Genomic DNA, 24,203 nt, shown 5'->3' on the forward strand with positions numbered 1-24,203 from the left:
CATATAATACAGTATTGTTAATAATAGCCACCATGCTGCACATTATGGCCCCAGAATTTATTCATCTTATAGATTCTTTCTAGATTCTGCATATAAATGAGATCATACAGTATTTGTCTTTCTCAGACTCATTTCATTAGCATAATGGCCTCAAGTTTCATCCATGTTGAAAATGGCGCATTTCCTTTTTTATGGCTGAGTACTATTCCGTTGTCCATATACCACATGTCCTTTATCTATTCACCCATAGATAGACACATGGGTTGCTCCTTCTCTTGACTATTGGGAATAATACTGCAGTGAAGAGTGGAAATTACCCATCTACGTGGGAGTGTGGACATCTATTTGAGATGGTGTTTTTCTTTCCTTTGGATACACATCAAGAAGTGAGAATGCAAATTCAAATGGTAATTCTTCTTTTTTTAACTTTTTTTCTGTTTTTTATTTATTTTTGAGAGAAAGAGAGAGATGGCATGAGCAGGGGAGGATCAGAGATGAGAGGAGGAGACAGAATCTGAAACAGGCTCCAGGCTCTGAGCTGTCAGCACAGACCCCAACGCGGGGCTCAAACCCACGAATGTGAGATCATGACCTGAGCCGAAGGCAGACGCTTAACTGACTGAGCCACCCAGGTGCCCCTCAAATGGCAATTCTATTTTAAATTTTTTGAAGGTCCCCTCATACTGTTTTGCACAGTGGCTGCACCAGCTTACATTCCCAGGGAGGGTTCCCTGTCCTCCACACCCTCACCGATGCTTGTTATCTCTTGTCTTCTTGGTGACCAGCCACTCTGACAGGTGTGAGGTGGTATCTCATTGTGGTTTTGATTTGCATTTCCCTGATGATGCGTGGTGTGGAGTGTCTTTTCATTTCCTGCAGACCCTGTGTGTCTTCTGTGGGAAAATGTCTATTCAATCCCTCTACCCATTTTTAGTCAGATTGGTAGGGGTTTGTTTTGTTTCTCAGCTTGAGTTATATGAGTTCCTTGTATATTTTAGATATTAACCCCCTATCAGAGAGATGGTTTATAACTATTTTCTCCCATTTGGGGAGGTTGCTTTTTTAGTTTGCTGATTTTCTTTTGCAAAAGCCCCTTGATCTTTTCCAACCCCCTTCTTCTGGCCAAAGGGACCTGACTTTGGGAATGTCCAGTTCTCCACTAGTCTCTGACTAGGTTTGCCCAAACTCCCACTCACTCCTCCCAGCATCTAGAAGTTCTTAAAGGGGCTCATCCAGCTTAACCTCTGTTGTGATGCAGTATTTGAGCCCTGGAGAGGGAAAATGAGTTGGCCAAGGTTAAGGAGAGGCTAGGCTGCCCCTGGTTCAGGCTGCCACCTGGAGGACAGTATCCCCTGCTGCCCCATGGGCTTTGAGGCCTGAGCTGTAAGATCTGGGAGAATGTCTTCTCATTATTCCTCTGGCCCCCTGATAGGCTGTGACCCCTCATGGGCCGCCGTCTAGCCTCTGCATGCCCCGGTCACTGCCCGGCTGCCTCTTGGCTGTACCGGAGGCCCTGCTGACACCTGGGGCCTCTGGAAGCATCTTGAGTCAGCCCCAAGGAAGGTGGTCTTATTGTTCTAGGAGGAAGAGGGGAGCAGGAAGGAAACTGAGGAGGATGATCGAGAGGGGAGGGCATCTAAGCTCACTGTGAGGAGGGAGAGAAAGATGTTTCCAGAGGGAGCATTTCATAGTCAACAGAAGACAGGGTGCTGGGGTGGGGGGTGAGGAAGGGGGATGCCGCCACAGAATGGAAGCTTTGCAGGTAGCACCACTGTTTATAGACAACTTGTCCAGAGAGAAGGGGATGAAAGCAGGGGCCTGGAGCCAAATCTGCTAAGACTTCCAACCTCAGCTAGCAACTCAAGGGCCTTGACCAAGTGACTTAACCCCTCTGAACTGAGTTTCCTCACCTGTAAAGTAAGCACAACAACGATACCTATCTGCAGTAGACCGTTATTTGGTAAGCCATGCTCCTACCCTGGTGAAGCCCCCTTCCACGCTGACTCTTGGGGCGATTCTGCGATGAGCTTTATCCAAAGGGTGATGCAAATGGAGGTGTGCTGAACTCTTGCACACTGGAACTTGTCCTCTTGAAACCTTAGAGGCCACCTGCCATGCTGCGAACAAGCATGGGCAGGCTTGCAGAGAGGCCCACATGGAGGAGAGTCAAGACCCTGGCCAACAGCCCAACTGAGCTCCCAGCCAATAGCCAGCTCCATCTGGCAGCCATGTGCCTGAGGCCACGGTAGACCTTCCAGTGGTTCCAGAGCCCCAGTGAACACCAGGCAAGATGGTAGACATGCCTAGGCAACCCACAGAATCATGAGAGAGAATGTACATGACTGCTGCTGTTGTGTGTAGGATTTGGAAGGTTTGGGACCACAGCACTAGAAAACCCACACACTGTCTCATGCAGTGAAGGTGAGGACAGAAAGTGTGAAGCAAGCATTCCATCAAGGCAGCTGTGATTTGTACCGTGGCCTATGATAATCATAATAAACCATGAAATGTTAATCCTTGCTGCTCTACACACACACACACACACACACACACACACACTCATACACTAATAAGTAACAGGCATGATAGTTCACAGTTTGCGAAGCACTTCCTCAGATTTGATTCACATTATGACAACATTAGCCCCAACAGGATTAAAGGCTGTGCCCAAGATGACTCAGCTCCTACATGGCTGAGTGGGAACAGAAACTCAGTCTCCGTATGTCAGATCTGGTGCCATGTGACACAATAACTTTCTCACAGGCAGCAACAACAGGTCTTGGAAAGAAATGCAACAATTCAGAGACTTTGCCGTTCCCTAGAAAACGTGGACTTGGGACCACTTCCTAACTATGGGGTCTTAAGCAAAAATACTTAAAGCAAGCTGGGCCCCACAACTGAGAAATAGGTAATTCTTATGGCCTGGCTTCCTTCCATGGAATGCCATGAGATTCAGATAGATGAAGAATGGTTGAAAAAGGGTCACGGGTTTTTAGCAGTTTCTGTAAAATTCTTGGACAGGTTCTGGTCTCTTCCCATCCCCACAGTGATCATGCATCTCTCACAGGACATTTTGGGGTGCACAGGAGGCCTATATGCCCTGCTTCCTGAGGCCTTGCAGTATGGGAACATCTGACCCCTGCTAGTGACTGGGCAAGGGTGCTGCTGGCCTGAGTCACTGAGCAGCGCTGGTTCTGGCCCCGGGCCCTGAGCAGGAGGAGTAGTGGGCAAAAGCTGTCCTTTGTTCTATGTAACAACACCCCATTTGGACATCTGCAGGCCCCACTCAAGGCTACCACCCCTTGACCTTCTTTTCATCCAGCCAAGAAAGATGACGCACTGGCTCAGTCTCTGCCACACTTGATATTTTCCTTCCCGGTCTCAATAGGAAGATTGTGAGGATGTTTCCTGCAAAGTGAATGGGGAACACATGACTAGTTGAATGACATGCTCTCACTGTGGAAAGCTGATGACATCTCAGACCTCAGCATGTTTGAGTAAAGACCGGAAGGGAATGAACAAGCCATGTGGCTATTTGGGGAAAGAGCTAGCTTGGCAAAAGAAACCACAAGGGCATAGAGTCTTGGGGCAGGAGTGTATATACATCCTCTGGCTCCCCCAAATCTTACCACTTCACATAAACAGAGCACAGTCATTGAACCCAGGAAATGGACACGGATGCGATGATATTAACTGAGTCATAGAGCGTATTCCCATTTTGCCAGGATCCGATCCATCATCTCACCTTGCTTTTAGTTGTCTTGTCTCCTTAGTCTCTCCACTTCCCCAATCTGCTGGATCTTCAGTCCTGTCTTTCCTCACCTTGATGCTGTCCAATTAGCTTCTAACGTGGCTCTCATCTTGGGGCTTTCTGAAGTCTGCTCATGATCAGATTAAGGCTGTGCACTTGTGGCAAAAATGATGCTGTGCCCTTCACAGAGGCTGCTTGATTTCAGTATGTCCTAGGCCTGGTGACGGTAAGCTAGACCACTTGGTGAAGGTGACTTTTCTGCCTCAAAGTCACTATTATTCGCTGTGTCATTACTGTCTTGTTGGGAGATACCGTGAGGCTCTCTAGATTTCCTGTTTCTCGTCACATATTTTTGCTCGTTAAATATAGTATCCATCTGTCCTTCTTGTCTGCAATGATTACTCCAAGGTGTTTGCCAAATGGTGATTTGCCCTTGCAATCATTTCTTCCACATTTACTAATTGGAATGCTACTGTAAGGGAGTGATGCCTTATCTCGCATTTGTGTATGTGTTCAATTACTTATTTACAGCAGGATGAACTTGTGAGTGTAACTTTACTCAGTGGGTTATCACCCGTTGCGATGCATTTCTTTGTTGCTAGACTTGCTCCATCTTTGATGTTTGGGTGTTCCGTGATGTTGGCTCCTGCGTGCTTTTACCTGCCACGCTTCTGATGTCTGGGCCTCCCAGATAGATATCCTGGTGTGATTGTTGTGGGGTGGGGCCTGGCTTTCTGACCTTCTTGCTGCTCTCCCAGTGGTTCTACTGCGCAGCCGGGGTTAATATCCACTGATGGAGTGCGATGCCTCATTCACAGAAGAGGAAGCCAAGGCTCAGGGAGGGGAAAGCACTTGCTCGGAGTTAAGCCGTTGACTCAGGGGGCAGCTGGGACCACGGCCCTCCCTCCAGATTTCCAGGCCTGTGTCTCCCCACTCCTCCCTGCCTGCAAATCACGTGTCAGAGCAAACAGACATTCTGGACAGTGGTGTTTATATCTGGGGACCCCTGTAAGTCGTTTCAGAGAGTCCATCAGGTCGAAGCCGCGTTATTCCCTGTAGGCCCCGCCCTCTGATCGGGTGCCATCTTGGAATAATGCTAAGATACCATTTGCTTTTTTGCTCCCGCGCCTGCTCACACACATGTGTACAGTGCAGATTCCCAGAGACTACACAACAGGCAATATTCCACAGATTGATTACAGCAGCAGGGATGGAAATTCAGTCTTCCCTTAAGCCAGACATGAAAGAGATTGGAAAAATAAAACGACACCATGCTTCTAACTGATTTCTTTTTGGGAAAATATAGTTACCTGTCATAAGAAATACGTTATTTAGGTTTATTATGTTAATCAATTAATGAACATCTTAAGTATTTGTCACAGTAAGTGTTGACATATAGAGCCCACACAAAACACTTAGAGCTTCTCCATAATTTTTAATAGTGTAGAGGGCTCAGGACCAAAATGGCCTTCTAGAATATTCTAGAAATGGTTTTCTGCTTTTCTAGAATATTCCAGCCAAATGAGATAAAACAATTAAAAAATTGTTACCACCTTCAAATTCTCTAAGCCTTGGTAGATCTCAGAAGGATTCTCTCGTTTCCTGCCTCACCACAGTGCCAGGCACATAGGCTCCTTCTCTCTGACTTTCACAGAAATAAACATAGAACTTCCCAGAACACACATGAGCAAAGGGTAGTGTGCCTCACACATTGTGAAAATAATGGAGATTTCAAAAATAAATGACGATTTGATACGTGTATGAAAAATACTAGGATAATTACATGTGCCAAGCAGATACTTTCTAGTTTCAAAGGGGCTGTGATGCAGATGGAATTCTTGAGTCATAGGTGGACACCAGGGAGAGTGGAGAAGTCCCGCAGAGGCCCAAGTCCTTCTTTGTCACCCTGTCCTCCAGCAGGTCAGAGCAGCTTGCCCTGGTGAATCTGTGGTGTTTTAGCCCCACAGTCTCAAGAGCCAGAGATGACAGTGTAGATTGCACGTGGGGTTTTAGTTCAAAGGATTTGGGGGAAATGCTCTTGGAGCACCTGCTGTGTGTTGGTGCAAAGCGTAATGAGATCCAGTCTCAGCTTTCAGGTATGTGTGGTGTGCAGGGAGAGGGAGGGAGAGAGGCTTCCAGAGCCACGTGGGGATGCCCAGGGCTCTGCGGAGGGCTTCCTTCAGAGATGGCATCTGGATCTCACTGCATCTCAGCCAAGACGTCTTGCAGACCACGAGCCCGGGAGAGCGTGCCTCCCAATCAGCTTCTGTGCAGCCTGGCTGGGCATGAAAACCGCCCTGGGAGGGTTAATGCAACACTGATGCCCGTGCCATCCCCATTCTGGGGAGGATTGGCTGTCTGTCATTTTAAAAGCCATCTGGTGATTTCTGTGTGCAGCAGCGCTCAGGACCATGATTCTAAATTAGACTTTCCTGGGTCTGCTGTAGCCTCCAACAAGGACTGGCCATGTAATTCGTGGGGCCTCATACAAGGGGGAAATGTGAGGCCCCTAGTTCAGAAAACTATAGAGAGCTTCCAGATGGTGACAGCAGAGTGTTGAACCAAGTGAGGGGCCCTTTGGAGACCAGGGATTTGGCACAGTTGCCCAGGATGTGCACCTATGAACCTGTCTCTGCCTGTTATTTCCCTAGCAACCTCCTCACAAGGACCTAGAGCCGACTTTGCGTCCTCAGTGGCTCTCCCGGGGAAGAACCATGGGCTAGCTCTTCAGGGCAGCTGGCCCTCCAGTCCCGGGTACCCTGAGAACAAATGAAGTCATCTCCCGAGCAGGAGGCAGGCGAGGGAGAGCTGGGCTCTATGTCTGCCCACCCCATCTCAAAATGACCTCATTCTTCCTCAAAGCCCCATGTGTGCTGGCATCTGGCTGCAGGCCCAACTGGGCATCTCTCACTGTGCCCACACACCCTCTGAGCAGTCTGTCCAGCCCCTTCCCTGGACAATTCCCCGGACCCCGCGGGGCCGACCAGGGGACCTTGCTACTGGACTCCCTGGCAAGAGCCAGTAACTAATGGCCGTCTCCCAGTGGAGGTGAGTTCATAGAGTGAAGAGGTTAAGAGAAGAAGGCTCTTTCTCCAGCCGGCCCAGGGTTCAGAGAGCTCTCACCGTGGGCTGTGGTTACTTGTCCTTTAGCAATGTTTCTGGAAATTGCACTGCCAGATACTGTGCAAATCACCTGCTTCGCCCTATGGGGTGGACACAGTGGTCATAGGGCTGGTGCCTTCTGTTTGCCAGGTGCGTTCAGGGAGTCTCCGGTCCTGTCTGCCACCACACTTTGGCACCAGGTTCAGGGCTATGGCGCGGACAGGATGCCTTCTCTTATTTACCCTCTTCCTTTCTGTCTGGTCGGCTTCACACCTGGAAGGTGTCGCTTCATACACAGTGGTTTGGGGCAAAAGAAAAAAAGCACACGTGTATGTGGGCAGGAAGGGAAAAGAATAAAGCTTATTTATCTTGGCTCCCTTCCCAGCCCTAAGCCTCGGCCCTACGTCCAGTAAGTAGTTAATAAATATTTACTGAATTAAATCACCTTGTAAATCATCCCCAATTTCCAGAACATCTAAGGCCAAATGCCTATTTTATGGATGAGGGCATGGGGGCCTACAGAGAGGACCCCCTCACTCGGAGCTCTAAGAAGGTGGACACACTCATTAGAGTCACCTGTGGAGCCTTAACGCCTCCTGATGCCCAGGCTGCACACCTGTGTCAGCCTCTCAGGGAGTGGGCGCGGGTGCAGGTATTAAAGCAGGTGCTCCAGGTGACCTGGCTGGAGAGCTCTGGCCTCAGAGGCAACGCTCACGCCTGGGGGACCAGCCAGAGGGAGCACTGTCGGTGTGCCTGCTTGCTCCCCAGGAGCCTGTGAGGTCTGCAAGGGGACTCCCAGGGAGAGTTTGCAGGCGGGCATCTCTTAGGAAGAAGAGCTGGGCGTATTCATGTCAGCGCACATCTACCTGGCACTTGGGCCGGAAGGCCCGAGACAGGTGGAGGGGCAGCAAGTTGCCCTGGTACGAGCCCTGCTTTGGGAGAGAAAGGGATTCGCTCAGAGCCCTGCAGCTGTGAAGAAGCTGGTACTAGATGCGGCCGCTGCAATGCACACCCTCTCTCGTCTTTAGACCCCCGCTCCCTCCTAATCAGTCAAGGGAGCTGAGGCATGCATGGAGCCCGTGAGGTCAATAATTTAGCAGCAATTTCTCTGAACAGTTTGTTATTCAAAGTGGACAGTGTAGAGAGACCAGAATGATGCACGCTCACGTGTCCATCATGAGGTGCACAGCCACTGCCCAGGGCTCTGCTTATCCATTTGTCATTAATTCATTCTGATTCTTTTCAGTTCAAATTTAGAATTATGGGGATTTTGGTTAACTTAAAATTTTTTAAATTTTTTATGTTTTTCCTTTAGCAATGAAAATCTTGGTTCCTAGCAATGACCTCATAGGATTTATCTGAAAATAAATGCAACAATTTCAGGAAATAGGTATCATTACTAATAGTATGATGACAAGAATAATTGGAGATTTTTAAAAGTTCTTTTTGTCCTTAGGATATATACCATTAAGGATATGCATTATAATTACCTGAAGTAATTCCTCTTTGCCTCAATCATCCATAAACTTGGTATGTTAAGTTCCTTTGCTTCATTTCCCTTTTGATTTTTAGAAGTCACTTTTTCATTTTTTAATTTAATTTTATAATTACGTAAAACATCAACTTGGTTCCCAAGTCAAGCAGCATATAGTTTAAGACGTAGTCCAGGAAGTCTAGCTTCTACTGTAGTCCCTCCCACGTGTCATGTTCCCTCCCTCCTTTGTGTTGCCATTTTACTTTCATGATTTATATTTTGAAATTAGTTAACTCATTTTTAACATAAGCCTGTGTGTGCGTATCTGTATGGCCTCACCTTCTTCGATACAAGGAAGTATACATTGTTCTCCACCCTTTTTTTCACTTAACAGAATATTCTAGAGAAAAGTCCCCTACCACAGTGTCTATAGATGTTCACACCATTGTATTGCTGGACAGAACTCGGTCATGTGATCACTTCGTAGAGTACTGTTATTCCCTACCATGAGCATCGTGGTTGTTTCCAGTATTTTATTCTTACAAATGAAGCTACCAGGAAGAATTTGTGTATGCGTCTTATCATTCCTTTTGGCCAGTGTTTTTAGCATAGATTTTTCAAGATGGGACTGTGGGAAAAGGGTAAATGCATAATCATTATGTTAGAACTTGGGTAATTTTCTTCCATAGAAAATAGTTGGAAGAAAGGGAGATTAACTGGACATCTTCTTGAGGATGTACATTTTAAGCCAAGTTTCTACTTTTTCTGGCTTTTTTTTTTTAAAGGTTATTTATTTCTTTATTTTGAGAGAGAGAGAGAGAGAGAGAGAGAGAGGATGAAGGGGCTGTGCAGACAGAGAGGAAGATAGAGAATTCCAAGCAGCCTCCATGTTATCAGCACGGAGCCTGACACAAGGCTCCAACTCACAAACATTGAGGTTATGACCTGAGCCCAAACCAAGAGTCAGGTGCTTAACCTTGTACCCCCACCCCAAGTTTCTACTTTCAGCAGTTGACATGTTAATGTATTTTGGCAAATCACATCATCAATCAAAATGATTTGATTCATGTAAAAAACAAAAAAACAATGAATCATTTCCCAGATGTAGATGGGTTTGCATTTCGATTTTTTTTTTAATTTGTAAATTTTTACACCCAGCTTTAGTTTAGAACTAAACTAAATTTTTTCTGAATGACTCCCCTGGAATCACCAGTAAGAATGGATAAGAGAAATGTGAAGCATCCTTATCTTCGTTTTCCAGAAGCTTATATTCCAGCAGAGGCAATGAAACTGAAAAATAACTATCACATAAGATGGTATGTAATGCAGCCGAGCACGAGCTGCAGAGAAATGACTTCATGGCAGGAGGACATTTTAAGCTAAATAGATCAGGAAAATGTGAGAGAAAAAGTGGGATTTGACTGGCCGTGTGTTGGTGACACAAATAGCTTTCACACGTGAGGGCTCTCTGTGCAGAGGTGGGAAGAGGCAAGAGGCATCCAGGTCCATTGATGTGAAACAGTCTGCACTGGGGACAGTCCTGAGGACTGGTTGGCTGGGTCGGGAGGAACTGGGAAAGGCCATCTAGCAGTCGGCAGGAAGCCACTGGGGGCTGAGAGAAGGGGGGTCCGTGATCAAACTGGGTTGCGTGTTCCGAGGTCGGTGCGTGGAGAACGTGGAGCAGGGAGAGCTGGTAGCAGGTGCCCAGACCCGTGGGGTCTAAGGCACCTGGAAGGAAGGGCACACGAGGAGGCAGGCGAGGGAGGACTGAGTGATGTGCAGCGCTGGGGCACGGGGAGACGTCAGAGCCGCAGTGTCGTTATTTCAACAAACCCCCATGGAGACAAAAACATCGTTCCTGCTGTCTTGCTTGAGTCTGGGTGTCGTGCGTGGAAGAATTCAGATGGACCAGGTGTGTACAACCATGGAGAACGCCTGGGTTTCCAGATACCCCCTACTGATGGAGAAGGCTCCCGCTGTGCGGGACTAGCAACCCTGTCTGGAAACCTGCCGACCTGCTTGGGCCGCATGGGGAGCCCTGGGAATTCTCACAGTTGAGGCGGACCTCTGACCACCCAGCAACATTCCATCCTATTTTCAATAACAGTCCTCTTAAAATCCATCCCTCCTCGATACTCATCCCGGGGCCAGGGACCAAACCCCACCCCTACTCCAGGAGGCGGCAAGCAAACCCAGGAACTCAACCCACACGGGGTTTCTGGGCAAATTAGCAGTTCAAGAATAAGCACCGAAACCCAGTTTGGGATTTTTGGTGGGCCACTGGGGAAGCAGTCCCCTTGGCTCTTTCCCATTGGCTTTGCACCTGGGAGGATATGGGGATGCGACAACCACAGGCATCAAGTCATCACGTGGATCCTGAGAACCAGGTCAAGCACCCCCAGGAGAGCATATACATTGCCTCTTAGTAATTTACTTTAAAAACGTTTTGGCATGAAGAGTGCATTGCACACGTGTAGATTGGCTTCTGTGTACATCCTAGGGCTCACTGGCTGGCATTTGAAATGCCTCAGCGGAGAGCCACACTCATGGGGAGCTTCTTAAGCCCTGTATACAATTTACCAGTGAAGTGACTAATGTGGAGGACGAGTGGGCGTCTAGCAAGGCTATGCTCTCCTCTTTCTCCTTTGCATAAACAGAGTGTGCAAATCCCACTAGGCTGTTGACCCAGTCCTTGAAACCAGCTTCAAGGTCTAAACTCCTCTGGCCCTGCATGCCCCTTTCCCAGAGAATGACACTGTGGGCTCCCCTCCGAGTGAATCTGAAGACAGAGTGGGGAGCATGGTAGAGCTTACAGGACAGGTTCTGCAGGGGAGGACAAAGAATTTTCCCTCTATCCTTCTGAGTTCTTGGTTGAGACCCTGGTAATAAAAGATCAACAAGAGGAAGACAATCAGGAATTTATTAACAGGTATACATAGAGAGACCCAAAGAAAATTGAGTAACTCCCAGAGGTGGCTTAGATTCCGGATTATAAACATCTGGGTGTCTCATGGTTTGTGAGATGGAGCCCCACATCCGGCCCTATGCTGACATTGTGGAGTGTGCTTGGGATTCTCTCTGCCCCTCCCCTGCTCTGTCTCTCTCAGAATAAATGCGGAAGGGGAGGAGGGGAAGATTGGAGGACACTTAGGAGAGAGTAAATGACTTTAGGAAAGAGGCCCTGGCCCTTAGAACAGACGGGAAGTATGGTGTTTTGTGGCAACATTTATCTGAGTATGGCGTTGACTTCATCTTCTCTCCCGTGACAGGAGTCCAGCCTCACTGGTTGATGAAACTCCCAGGGAGGAGATTTATGGCTATTGAGTCCTTTTGGAGAATGAGGAGGGTCTTCAGGGAGATGAAGGCAGTTCATAGAAAGCCTTTTCCTCTGTTCGCTCCCTTTCAAGTGCTCAAAACCATCAACACACCCAAGTGGCATATTTTGGGTGGCATGCGTTGAACTACAGCCATATTTTGGGGTGGCATATTCTGCTACCCTTCGGTTCCATGATCTGTGCGTGTGTGTGTGTATGTGAATGCATACTTGCCAGGCACATTTTCATGCATTTGTCAGCCTTGGCTCCAAGATCTGCTTTCCCAGTTACACACTCCCTGACAGTGATGGGGGAAGCAGACGGCCCCATTTACCTCTTGCAGCTGGGGGTGCGCAGATTTGCCATTACAGTGCCACAGTTGTGAAATGACCAAATTGCCCTTGGGGCTGAACTGAGAGAAATGGAGGAAAACCAAGTTCTGATGACATTCACTGAGGGCCTACATTCGACTGTGGGCCCTAAACTTTTCCCAGTTATGGAAGCAGTGCATTGCCTCTCTGTGTGGGCATATTTTTTTAACATCTGTGAAAGGAAGAGTCCTGATGCGGAGGTCCTTATACTCATGCTGTACGGCTTTACCAACACGGGAAAGGAAAGTAGCACCCAGTCACCGTTGCTCCGGCAAAGTCTAAGTCATTCCACTTTATTCTGGGATGTAAATTACAGATCACACAACTCACACACATACCAGTGGACATCGAAAACTAAGGCCATTCTGTGAGTTATTTTTAAAACTTGGTGTTATGTACATAATCTTTTAAAAAATAAATTACCCAAACCAAGATTCTCTTCTGAAATAAAAACTTAAGGTGGGTACAAGACGACTTTTGGGCCATCTCCAATCTGAAGCTCATGTTGCGACAAACCATTTTTGTTTCTGACAGCATAAATCACAGCTCTAAGGCGACGGCCACCTCAGCATCAAGTTCTCTCTGGATGTCATCAAACGTTTACCACAGTGACCAGTGTTTACAAACCATTTTCCTCCCAGTGAGTAGCAAAAAGAGAATTTTACCTAAGAAACACATTGCAGAATTCTTGGAACAAGAAAAAGAAAGGGACCCGTAACTAAGGCACTGAAAGCACATTGTTTATATAAAGAAATGTAAACAGTTGAATACCAACAGGCTCCCTCCAGTAGAGTATCGATTAGGAAAGTGCACCGGGGCATCGTGGTTGGGCCCGGAGCTCGCGACCCCCATGGTGACATGGGAAGGGCACCCCTTCTGCAGAATTCGGTCCTGGCCACCAACATCCAACTCCTGACGTGGTGAGGAGGAAGTAACGAATTTCAAAGTGACATGAAGGGAAGCTGGTATTTCTCCCTAAGCTGTGTGTTAGTGTTGTAACAAACAAGGAAGGGGTTTGGTAGGACTTTTAAATTACGGGCGATAACGTGGTTTTCTTCCTGTCTCTCACCGCATCCTTCTGCCGATGTGCGCAATGACTCTGGCCAGTTTCATCTGCGAGGTCTGCTGGAACTGCTAAAACGTGTGATCTAACCAGTGCCCGTCCCTGCAGGTTCCTACTTTAAGTGCGATGGTTCACGGCCCACAGAAACCAGTTTCTGAACAGTCAAGATTGAGCCAAGTGGACAGACAGTACTGTAAACGCTTCCTGGTCCAATGGGTTTACCTCAAAGGCCTGAGTGGGCACGAGGTGGGGCGTGGTGTCTACACGCAGCCCGAAGAGTAGCTGCCGAGTCCAGGGTAAGGGTGGGAAGGGGGGGGTTGTTCCTGAGGCCGACCACGACATTAAAGGTAAATGACTTTCTGCTTGACGTTTTGTTACCAATTTTACAAACCTGTGAGTTCCACATCATCGGCTGAATAGTTCTCGAACACTTTTCTTTTTAAAAGAAAAAGACAAATATGCAGGATAATAATGATTTTAAAAGACGATTTGTTGCAAAAACGCAAAGATTCCTCCCCCCACCAAACCAAAAAGAAGCAACTTTTTTCTTGTTGACGTTATCATTCCTGATTCAGCAGGTACCAGGTCTATTATTCATCCCCCAGTCTTAGTGTATATGAACTTGGGGTACGTAAAACAAAGTTGCCATTTTATCATACGTGTATTTTTTATGATCAGAAAGAAAACAGTTTCTAAAAAGGAAAGAAGGGGCGCCTGGGTGGCTCAGTCGGTTAAACGTCCGACTTTGGCTCAGGTCATAATCTCACGGTCAGAAGCTTCGAGCCCTGCGTCAGGCTCTGTGCTGACAGCTCAGAGCCTAGAGCCTGATTCAGAATCTGTGTCTCCCTCTCTCTCTGACCCTCCCCTGCTCGTGCTCTGTTTCTCTGTCTCAATAATAAATAAAAACATAAAAAAAAAAGAAAAAAGAAAGAAAAAGATTTCCTCCCTTTCAGGTCTCCCCCGCTGTATAGAGGTGAACACGGCGCGGTGAGAAGCTGGGGGAGGGGCGGCGGGCGGCAGTATAAAGCGTGGGGCTGGAAACACAGATTTACTCTATCGCCCCCAAAGAATGCGATGCTGACTGTAAAACTCCTGTGTTTCCAAATATAACCAAAAGGAAGTCTGAGAGAAACCTAGATTAGAAACCTCCTTCATTAAGGAAAAAACAAAAAGCTAAAAAAGAAAACACCTTAAAAATCATGAGGTTTAACTGCTGGGTTTAGAGCAGATGTTCACAATAACGAAGGAGTAGCTCCCGGCAGGATTGAAAACAGCCGTGGGGGAAGCAGTTAAATACAGGCCGGCGCGCTTCCGCGGCCCGGTCAGTCCTCCGGTAAAGGTGTCGTGTCAACAGCGTTGTGTGCGCGGCCTGTACTTTCCGAAAGAAATCTCTGTAAGTTGGGCTCAGGATGTGCTCACCTTTCTGAGGAAGGCGCGTTTCAATGGTTGGGTTAAAAGTCACCGTTGGGCAAAAGGGAGCTGTAATTAAGGAGAAAGCATTCATGCCAAAAGAGTAATAAAGCTTTTGAGGCTGGTTTGCTAAGGGCTAAAGGCTTCACCCCTCCCCCCGCCTCCATTGTATGACAAAAAGCATAGTGCCAGGCCCCGGAAGGGTGGGGAACAGGACCACGCACTTCTGCCTCGGAAGGAGACTGGTGCTGTTGGTTTTCTGGATTTTCCATGGGCTCCAATTCCAGGAGTACGCAGGCAAACAATCGGTCAAAAATGGGTTTGAATTTTAGTACTGAAATTTAACTTACACTAAAAAGCGAGTGAGGCCTGGTTGTCATTAAAAAGGGGTTCACTTTCATCTTGCCATTTTGGTTTTAAGAGTAAACCATGTCAAGGCTACGAGGGTTGAATGATTTAGAATAGACCATTACCGCCCGGTCTGCAAGCGCTGTTGTTTTAATGGCAGATGCTATAAACACGTATGCACGTACAGGAAATATAACTTTCTCTTTGGGGGCAGGTTTTAAAGAAATATTTCAAAAGACACCACTTCAAGAGTGTCAGACTCCAAGAACGTAGAACCTTCACTACGCCGTTCCTTCAGAAAGGTAAGTGACTTGATGTAAATCGATTTCGAGGCAGAAAGAGCTACACCTGCCAACGAGCTGTGGCGAACCCAGCGCTGAGCATGCAACCGTAAGTAGAAGTGAAGAGCTGTATTAATTCCTAGCTTGAAACATTCAAACTAAGGTTTCTAAGTGGAGAGTCTGTCGTTGCTCCCTGAGACACGTCCAGGTCTTCATGTGAAAAGAGGGCACAGGTGGTCTTCTGATGTCTAGGTCCGTGCAAGGATAAATGTCAAGGTTTTATGAATAATGAAGGGCTTCCTATCAAAATGGTTAATTTAAGGACAAAGGGTTTCTTGTCTCTGGCCTTAAGGAAGGATGCAATGGTCTGATTGGCTTAGAAATGAGCATGGGGACAGTAACGAGGTAGGGAGCTGGGAAGAAGGGTCCTCACCTCAATCGTCAAGGGCCAGCACGTGACTGGAGCCAGTTCTCCCAAGCCCCAGATCTGCCTCTTTTCTGGGGAGTTGGTTGGGGAATTGGTTAGGGACTAGGATTGAGCCTTTAGGAAAATCATGTGTGTGTACCTTGCTTATTAACAGCCTGGCGATTGCTTAATAAAACTCTGGCCCGAGTTATTTCACAGCGATCGCTCCCTGCTACGCGTATTGAAATTACATTCAGATATTTAAAAAAAATCATGTGTAGCAATATTTTCCCACAAAACTAAGTGCAAAATATCTTTTAACAAATAATGATGGTAGTAGAAATATCTGACATAGTCATGCAAAAATGCACCTCCATTTACAAAGGCCCGATCATATCTGCAAAATACCCTTGGGTTGTTACCCTAGGAGCTCACTTAATTTTTTTTACATTTGAATATGGTTGCTTGTGTAAAAAACGGTAACATGCAAGTTCAATGATCTCCAGTCCACCAAATATCCTCTCTTGTAGCACAAAGACAACAATGGTGACTATAAAATACCACCGAACAAGGCTGTACAAATATATGAGTAGGCACATCGCAGGGCTGAACAGGGTCCAGTAAAGTATAGACAGCAGTTTGACCACAGAGACCCTCAGCTCAGACTTGCAAGGTGGGATCACAGTCTGGCCGGTGAAGTGAAAGTTCTTCCCCCCTTGGTAGAAGGAGCGCAGCCTCTCTTCCTTCTCCTCCCACCGCTGGTGGCACCAGAGCTGAAGGCCCTCGGTGGAGGTGGGGAGGGTGTCCACGGGGTAGCGGTGCACGTGGAAGTGGATCTCCTTGGGGAAGTCGCCGTAGAGAAGGTGCCTCTCCGTCTGAGGAATGTTGTGAGGGTAGGCCACCGTGATGTCATGGACGGCGTCCAGGTTCTTCCCTAGGTTTAGGAGAAGGTGAAGAGACAGACTGAGTGATGGCCAGTGGGGGCAGTAAAGCGGGTTCAAACTGTAAGGTGGGACCAGAAGGGGGGAGAGGGGGCGGGCGCAGAATTGGGACACAGCAAGCCATGGTGGACAAACAAGGGCTATGTAAATCCGGGCATTCCTAGCCCTGTGGGTCAACATACATACCAGTCACTTTTAGCTTTTATCTGCTTGCTGATTACCATAGACCTTTGAAAATAAATTATCTTCACAGAAACGGTAACCTGCCATTCTAGAACTAAACGGATAAGGACATTAGGTCAGGTTTGAGACAAAAGAGCACAGGACTAGCCCTTTTATACCAGCGGGAGTCACTGCTTTGATACCTCTTATTAATATACCTTCTCTCAAAATAAAAACATAAAATTTCTCACCTTTAACTCATTATTACTATGATAGCTACTGGAAAGAAACACTCAGAATTAGACTTAGTGAAGTGGTCAGAAACGCATGAAAACTTCCATATGTTTCTTTTTTTAAATCTGTAACATTTTTTTGGTGTGATTTTTCTGTTGCTTTTTTTTTTTTTAAACTGTATCAGCTGGAAGTCCGAGAAAGACCCTGCCAGGCAGGATACCATTATCCGTAGCAGTCTCCTGATTAATTACTTGGGGCTCAAGTGCTTTCAGCAAGGTCCCATGCCAGATGCTGGGGAAAGAGAGATGGATAAAACACAATCTCCAGGGGCGCCTGGGTGGCTCAGTTGGTTGGGTATCTTACTTCGGCTTAGGTCATGATCTCACAGTTTGTGGGTTCGAGCCCTGCATCGGGCTCTGTGGCTGACAGCTCAGAGCTTGGATCCTGCTTCTGATTCTGTGTGTCCCTCTCTCTTTGCCCCTTTCCTGCTCATGATCTGTCTCTGTCTCTCAAAAATAAATAAATGTTAAAAAATTAAAAAAACACAATCTCCAATCTCACTCAGGAGTTGATAGGGAATCCGGAGACAGGCTGCATACATAATGCCCTAACGAGGGAGTTAAAGGCGGGGAGGGAGCTGGCTAGGCAGGTACAGTGGGCCCGAAGAGTGCCATGGGGCTGAGGGGATCAGAAGTACCCTGGAGGCATCTGGTAAAGGCCTTCACTATCAAACTTGAGAATTTGAACTCCATTCTGTAAGTGACCAAGAAGCACCTTAGATGGTAGAGAAGCACTTAATGATTATAAACAGAGGAAAGACGAGAATGTATTTCATTTTGGCAATGATTACCTTGGGGACGGTGACCAAAGTGGTCTGGAGAGGGACCATGGGCAAGAGGGATAGTAAGAGGAATTTGATAATCATGATGAGGTAAGAAATGACAGTGAGATAGGGCCCAAAGGAGGTGACATGTCTAAAAACATTACAAGAGAACTGACAGAAGAGTGGTCAACTGGATCTGGGAGGATAAGGTGGGATGAGCTCCTATATTCTGGCTCAGGGTTCTAAGTGGATGGTGGTGTCTCTGAGATTAGAAGGGAGCAAGAGAATTAGATCCTTAAACATGAGGATCATCTAGTGCAATCCTGTGTACAAGGCCCAGAGAGGTTAAGCTTTTTGCCCCATGCACATAGCATGTTGGCACACAGTCTCTGAATGTTGCTTTCCTCCATACCATGCTCTCTCCAGTGAGAACCACTATGATCTGGGCTTTGAGTCATTATAGAAATGTAAGATGCAGGCAAATTTAATCTGTGGGGACAGAAACCCAAACATTAGCTGCCATGGGCAGTTAGAACTGATTGGGAAGGAGCACGAGGAAGTGTCCTAGGTGGCCGAAACATTCAAGATCTTGATTAGAGTGTGGAGCACATCAAAGACCCATGCACTTCACTCCATGTAAGTTTTGCCTCAATATTGGCAAGACGGAAAGCAACTTGCCCACCTTTACTCACCATGTTTACCTTTCCCATTGATCTTACTATTACAGGTTGTTCGCCTTGCTTTTTAATGATTCTTTAAGTCTTCTGTAAATGTCTACTGTCTGGCTCCTTTACTCTGATTTACTTCAGGGTAAGGAACAGTTTCAGTTTAGTTTCATAACTGTCTGACAGATTTCATCAGCCCTTAATAAGGACTGGTCTAAAATGAAAATACCTGTGTCAACAAGGCTTGGATCAAAAACTGGAGGACAGTTAGGGATGAGCATTGTTTATAGGAGAGTGGAGGTGGACGGAAGGCCCGGGCAGGACGGCTCTAGTGGAGTTGGATCTGAATGCCCACGAAAAAGGTGAAGCTGGGTCTTTCTGACTCCAGTGGGGAGTCCACTTCATCTCACGATGGAGGAAGTAAGAGGACGCATTTTGTCACTTGTCAGTCCGCTTAGCTTCCTGTTGCAGAACTGAGTGTACATTTCATTTACTTGCAACCCCGCCGGCAATCAGTCAACATTTCTGCTTCACCTGCCCAGACCCTGCTCTGAAAGGGCTGCTGGTCTCCTCAGCCTCACTCGTCCATGGCCTCTGTATCGCCCCTCCCCCTGGCAGCTGCCACCATCCTTGGTCACACCGCACTGACGGAGGAGCAGTGGCTCGTAGGAGCCAGCCTTCCAGGTGGCTCTTAATGCTCACAAACTGGTATCAAAAGGACAGACTATATTAAGAAGAAACTAACGTGTGCTTGCTCTTTCTTCTGGACAACCCATAGGGCAAGGCGTGTGTGCAAACACCTGTCTGTTCAGTATACAAACTGCAAGTTTGGGACCGTGTCTGTACCACTTACAGAAATGTTCCTAAGTGATAAATTCTAGAAACCCTGCTGTGTAGAGCATGCAGGACTGTGAAAGGAGACTGTCTGGGTTCAAATCCTAGCTCTGCCTCTTACTAGCTGACTGAATGACTTGTCTCTGGAGCTTGCTTAGTTCCTGGATCTACAAACTAACTTACAGGGTTGTGGAAGGCATTAAATGAGCTAATACATATAAAAACACATAAAATAGGGTCTAATATATAGTAAGTACTAAATAAACACTAGCTGCTAACATTGAGTGTGGAGAACCAGGGAAGGGAGAAGTGACAGCTTCTCTGGTTTCTCACTTCCCTTGAGCTGCACTGCTTCCTTAAGCATCACAGACTCAGAAATGCATTAAAGCCAGAACAAGAGAGAAGATGGAGAAAGGCCCTTACACCCTGGAGGTATCTTGAAACTTGGTAAATTTGATATTAAGTTTCTTGTCTCCAGATAACCCAGAGCCACACATAGCCCTTTATGGCCCAAAGAGGAGCCATATTACTACACGAGCCCTTGGTTTCCTCCCGGAAGGTAACAGGTGAGGGTTAGCAGGCCCCTGGGGCAGGCTTCATTCCTAAGTGACCATAACGAAATGCGAAATGCGCGCATAGTCAAAAGTTGAATGTGCCTTCGTTTCATTTATCAGCTTGTAATAGGGGTAAAGTAATGCAAAAATACATTAAGTTCCTTCAAGTGCAAAGGATTTATGTGGTCTTTAAATCTTTTGGTATGAAAACAAGAGACTTTAATATATGCAAATTAAGATGGCTGCTATCATTAAAATCCATTTTACTGGATTTCCTTGCTTTTTAAATAGCATCTAGATGTGTAATTTCAACTATCTAGCCACCTGTCATCTGCCTATAAGGTGCTTAGAAAATTATCTGTTCCTGATACTGTGTCTTCTGGAAAGTTTCGAACTTTATTATTATATTCAGCTACTACTCTGTTAGAACAACCACACTCATGTGGACCCATATATTTTTTTTTCCTCTCCTGGAAGAATAGGACACACATTACTTAAAATCTTAAATTTTTAGTCTAAGGGTGAGACTGAAGGAATATTTAATACTTCGTTCAGGTTACTTAAACCTAAAGTTTAAACCTACAGGGGTTTAAAAGATAGGACTGGAATTTACAAATGTAATATGCAGAAAAGAGCATCTCAAAGCAATCAAGTAGAGTCCTTTCAATATGAAAAGCTCACTGGGAGTGAGAAAGAACCAATTCTTTACACATTTGTTTCCAATGAAAGAATTGGGCAAAGAAATCCTTGACTGCCCAGAGTTGCTAGAGAATACATCCAATTATATAGGTCAGTGGCAGAATATCAGAAATACAAACTTTTTCTTCTTAACCCAGAGTGATCTTATATTTCGGTTACCAACGTTATTCTTTCCCCATTCTACAATAAAATATATGGAGAATATACAAAAAAGTTTATTTTGGATTTCACTCTAATACTTAAAAAAAATTAATACACAGAACCTGGGTGCTTGGGTGGTTCAGCTGGTTAAGTGCCCAGCTTTAGCTTGGGTCATGATCTCGAGATCCATGAGTTCAAGCCCCACATCAGGCTTTGTGCTGACAGCTCAGAACCTGAAGCCTACTCCAGATTCTGTGTCTCCTTCTCTCTGCCCCTCCCTCATGCTCTGTCTCTGTCTCAGAAATGAATAAATGTTAAAAAAAAAAAAAAATACATTTAAGCCTACTTCCCATTATCTAGATCTAAATCCATAAATCTAACTACACATATTGGAGACTTTTAAATAAAGTAGCTTGTCATCTAAGATGCATTTGTGTTCAAAGAAAATGCCAAAGCCCCTGGTTTTGTGCACTATTTTTCAAATTTAAAAAAAATTACCTGAAGATGATAAAAGTTGGGTTTAGTAACTCAACAGCTCTCCACTGTGGCACTTTCACTGACCTGTTATAGTACATGGCTAATAAGCATGACAAATTGGCACTAATCCGTATACTTTGAAGAATGGTTTTGAATGGACAGATTTAGATATATTTAGACTAACAATACCAATAAATACAACTTTCAGCTTCAAAATAATAGGGCATGTACGATCCACTTAAAATCGACTGGCATTGGGACTCAGTCCCATTTTCTTAGAGAAAATACTACTTCCTACTGAGAACATTATTCATTTGTCCTTTTTTAGAAGTTGAGTAATTACTTAAGGAATGAAAAGTAGAGGCAGACAGCTTCTGATCCTACCTCTTATCAGCTCTCTGGCCTTAGCGTGTTTACCATAAGCCTCAAGTGCATGTGTAGATAATACCAATCCCTACCCTGCTAGGGTGTTGTGAGGATCGGCCAGGATAAGAACTGTAAGGTGCTCAGAGAGAGGCCTGGCATATGGTATGTGCTCAGATTCCTGTTACTATTCCTTCGGCTGGAGTGGGCACCCAGAGCACCAGAAGAGTTTAGGCTGCTACCCTGGACTTACCTTCCTCTAGACTCTCCCTTCCTCCGGGAGGGGTTCCAAGTCTGCTCTAGCACACCTTGTGATTTATGTTCCAATTGCAGTCACGCTTCTCCCACAATATGGAAGCAGGCCCATTGAAGAGACCAACCTTGGCTCTAGAGGGAGGCTCTATTCTTCTTCAGATACACATTTCTCTCGTCTCTACCAACTCCCCCTTAGACACGGTCAGGTAAGCGTAGATAGTAATCCTCTGCCAGCTGTCAGAATTCAAAGGTGATCTGTGCTCTAGGACTGTTGGCCTCCTGCCTCACCTTGCTTCTATTCTTTTAGAAGTCAAAATTAGTACCTTTTCCTTTTCTAAGAAAGAACCACCCTATGCTTAAAAATCAACTTTCAGGGGCGCCTGGGTGGCTCAGTCTGTTAAGTGTCTGATACCTGATTTCAGCTTGGGTGATCTCACAGTTCGTGATTTCGAGCCCTGTGACGGGCTCTGCGCTGAGCCCACTTGGCATTCTATCTCCCTGTCTAATCCTCCCCTGCTCATGTGCACGCGTGCTCGCTGGCTCTCTCAAAGTAAATGTTAAAAAAAATCAACTTTTATCTGGAAAGGTGAAACTAAAAATGATGTATTCGAGAACAGTCTTGCTTATCCAAACTGACTTTGGTTCCTACAGAGAATTTCAGGGACCTATATTTTCACATTCCTACCCTAAATCTGTTTAGCTTTAGTGTTTTGTATAAATATGTGAAATCTTTTCAGTTCTGAAAATCTCTCATCTGATAGACCCTGATTCTCTGGGTCTCTAAAACAGGTTTCACTTTCTAGATAGAATGAAAACTTCTTGATTTCTTCCACAACTTACAATATTGGTGTATTAATAGATGATCTGAGGCAAGATCAGAATACTGTGTACTTGGTGAGGCCAGACTCACATACATATGGACATATACATACATCAGCATACGCCCTGAAAGAGATCTGTAAACTTCTAACAAATAGGACCATACTATACGTATTGTTTTATAACTTGTTTTTTCATGCATCTTTCCATTCAGGCCATTAAAGATTTTCTAAAATGTCATTTTATGGATGCATAATATTTGCTTATATAGAAATCTTAAAAATTCATGTTTTCAGATACTTAAGGTGTTCCACATAAACCACATTTAAACTGATCTTTTTATAACTAATGATAGTGATTTTTCTAGAATAAATTCCAATGAATTGAATTGCTGGATCAAAGAATATGAACACCTTAACACTTTTTGCCAAATATGGGTAACTGACCTCTAGAACATTCAATTAAAACACAAAAAAACACAGGATCTGTGATTTTCATACTTTTACTTATAATGCTTGGTGTTACATTTCAGCAACTTGCTAAAAATTATATCATTTTTTAGTCTGTCCTTGACTAGATAAACAAGTTCATCGGATGTACATACTGGTCATATCTTTGCCTTTAAAATTCCAGTATCTCTTGGTTTGTAGGAACTCCACCTTTTATGTTGTAAATCATTTCTTCACACTGATTTCATCAGCAAGTCATGGGTGCTTCCCTGGCCACAGTGAATTGATTTTGTTGGATTTACTACTCTATGAAAGCAGCTTTGTTTCTGTTAGCCAGTTCCTCTATGTTATTCAGTCAAATGTGCAAGCCTCCTCCTTTATCATGGATTATTAATCCTCTGCATTTTTTGGTTGCAAATATTCTTACAAATCCATCACCTATGGTCTCTATTGATGGCATCTTTTCCAGTAAGTATGTGTGTGTACACAAGTTTTTCTATTATTTGTAGCTGTTATTTATCAATCTCCCTGTTCCTAGACTGGAGGTATATTCTATATATTTTCTCTAATTCCATTTAATTTTATAATGTAATTTTCTTTCAGTAGACATCCGTTTTTCTAGCATCCTTTAGGAAATAACTCCTCTTTCTCTACAGTTTTGAAGTGCCAACGCAGTCACATGTTCAACACTCAACTGTATAAACACCTAGTCTCCCTCCACTCTTCTCCATTTATCTGTGTTTATTCCGGTTCCAAGACCACTCTGATTTTCTTAGTGACTTATATCTGGTAAAGCAAATCTGCCAGGTTTTTTTTCCCCCCATACAGTACTTGATTCCTGCTGGCAACTGTCTTGCAATGTAAACTTAAGAGCATTTAATTCAATTCTAAAATAACCATCCTCCCTCCCCCATCACCGAACTTACCCTGAAATTGCATTTGAATTATATTTACATTGTAACTTTGAAAGAACAGACACTTTTCTATTGTCTTCTTTCTAAGAAAAAAGTATGCTTTTCCATTTGTTCAAATCTTATTTTATGATTTTCAATAAGATTTCAGTCTTCTGTGGCTTTTAAAATTTATTCCTAAATAATTTAAGAATTTTTATTGTGACTATGAATAGAATATGTGCTCCTGCTTCTGCCTTCAGGCAATTACTGCTAGAGAGAAATCTGTTCGCTGTACATTCATATGTAGCCATCCTAACAAATTTTCTTCTTAAAGTCGGTTGTTTGGGTTTTTTTTTTCCCTACATTCTTTTTGA

At 45.2% G+C, this 24,203-nt stretch overlaps 1 protein-coding gene across 7 annotated transcripts in view; it reads right to left on the bottom strand.

Annotated features, from left to right (window-relative positions):
- Positions 1-14,959: 14,959 nt before the first annotated feature.
- LCLAT1 (lysocardiolipin acyltransferase 1) overlaps positions 14,960-24,203 on the bottom strand; it is a 177,894-nt gene continuing 168,650 nt past the window's right edge. For all 7 annotated transcript variants that reach the window (XM_029938012.1, XM_029938007.1, XM_029938011.1 and 4 more), the window contains one exon: positions 14,960-16,454. In XM_029938012.1, coding sequence (XP_029793872.1) covers positions 15,952-16,454 — 503 coding nt within the window. In that variant the 3' untranslated portion in view covers positions 14,960-15,951. The remainder of the gene's footprint in view (positions 16,455-24,203) is intronic.

This window comes from Suricata suricatta, chromosome 4 (genome assembly GCF_006229205.1).
Source record: "Suricata suricatta isolate VVHF042 chromosome 4, meerkat_22Aug2017_6uvM2_HiC, whole genome shotgun sequence".
In the NCBI taxonomy this organism is placed as follows: Eukaryota; Metazoa; Chordata; class Mammalia; order Carnivora; family Herpestidae; genus Suricata; species Suricata suricatta.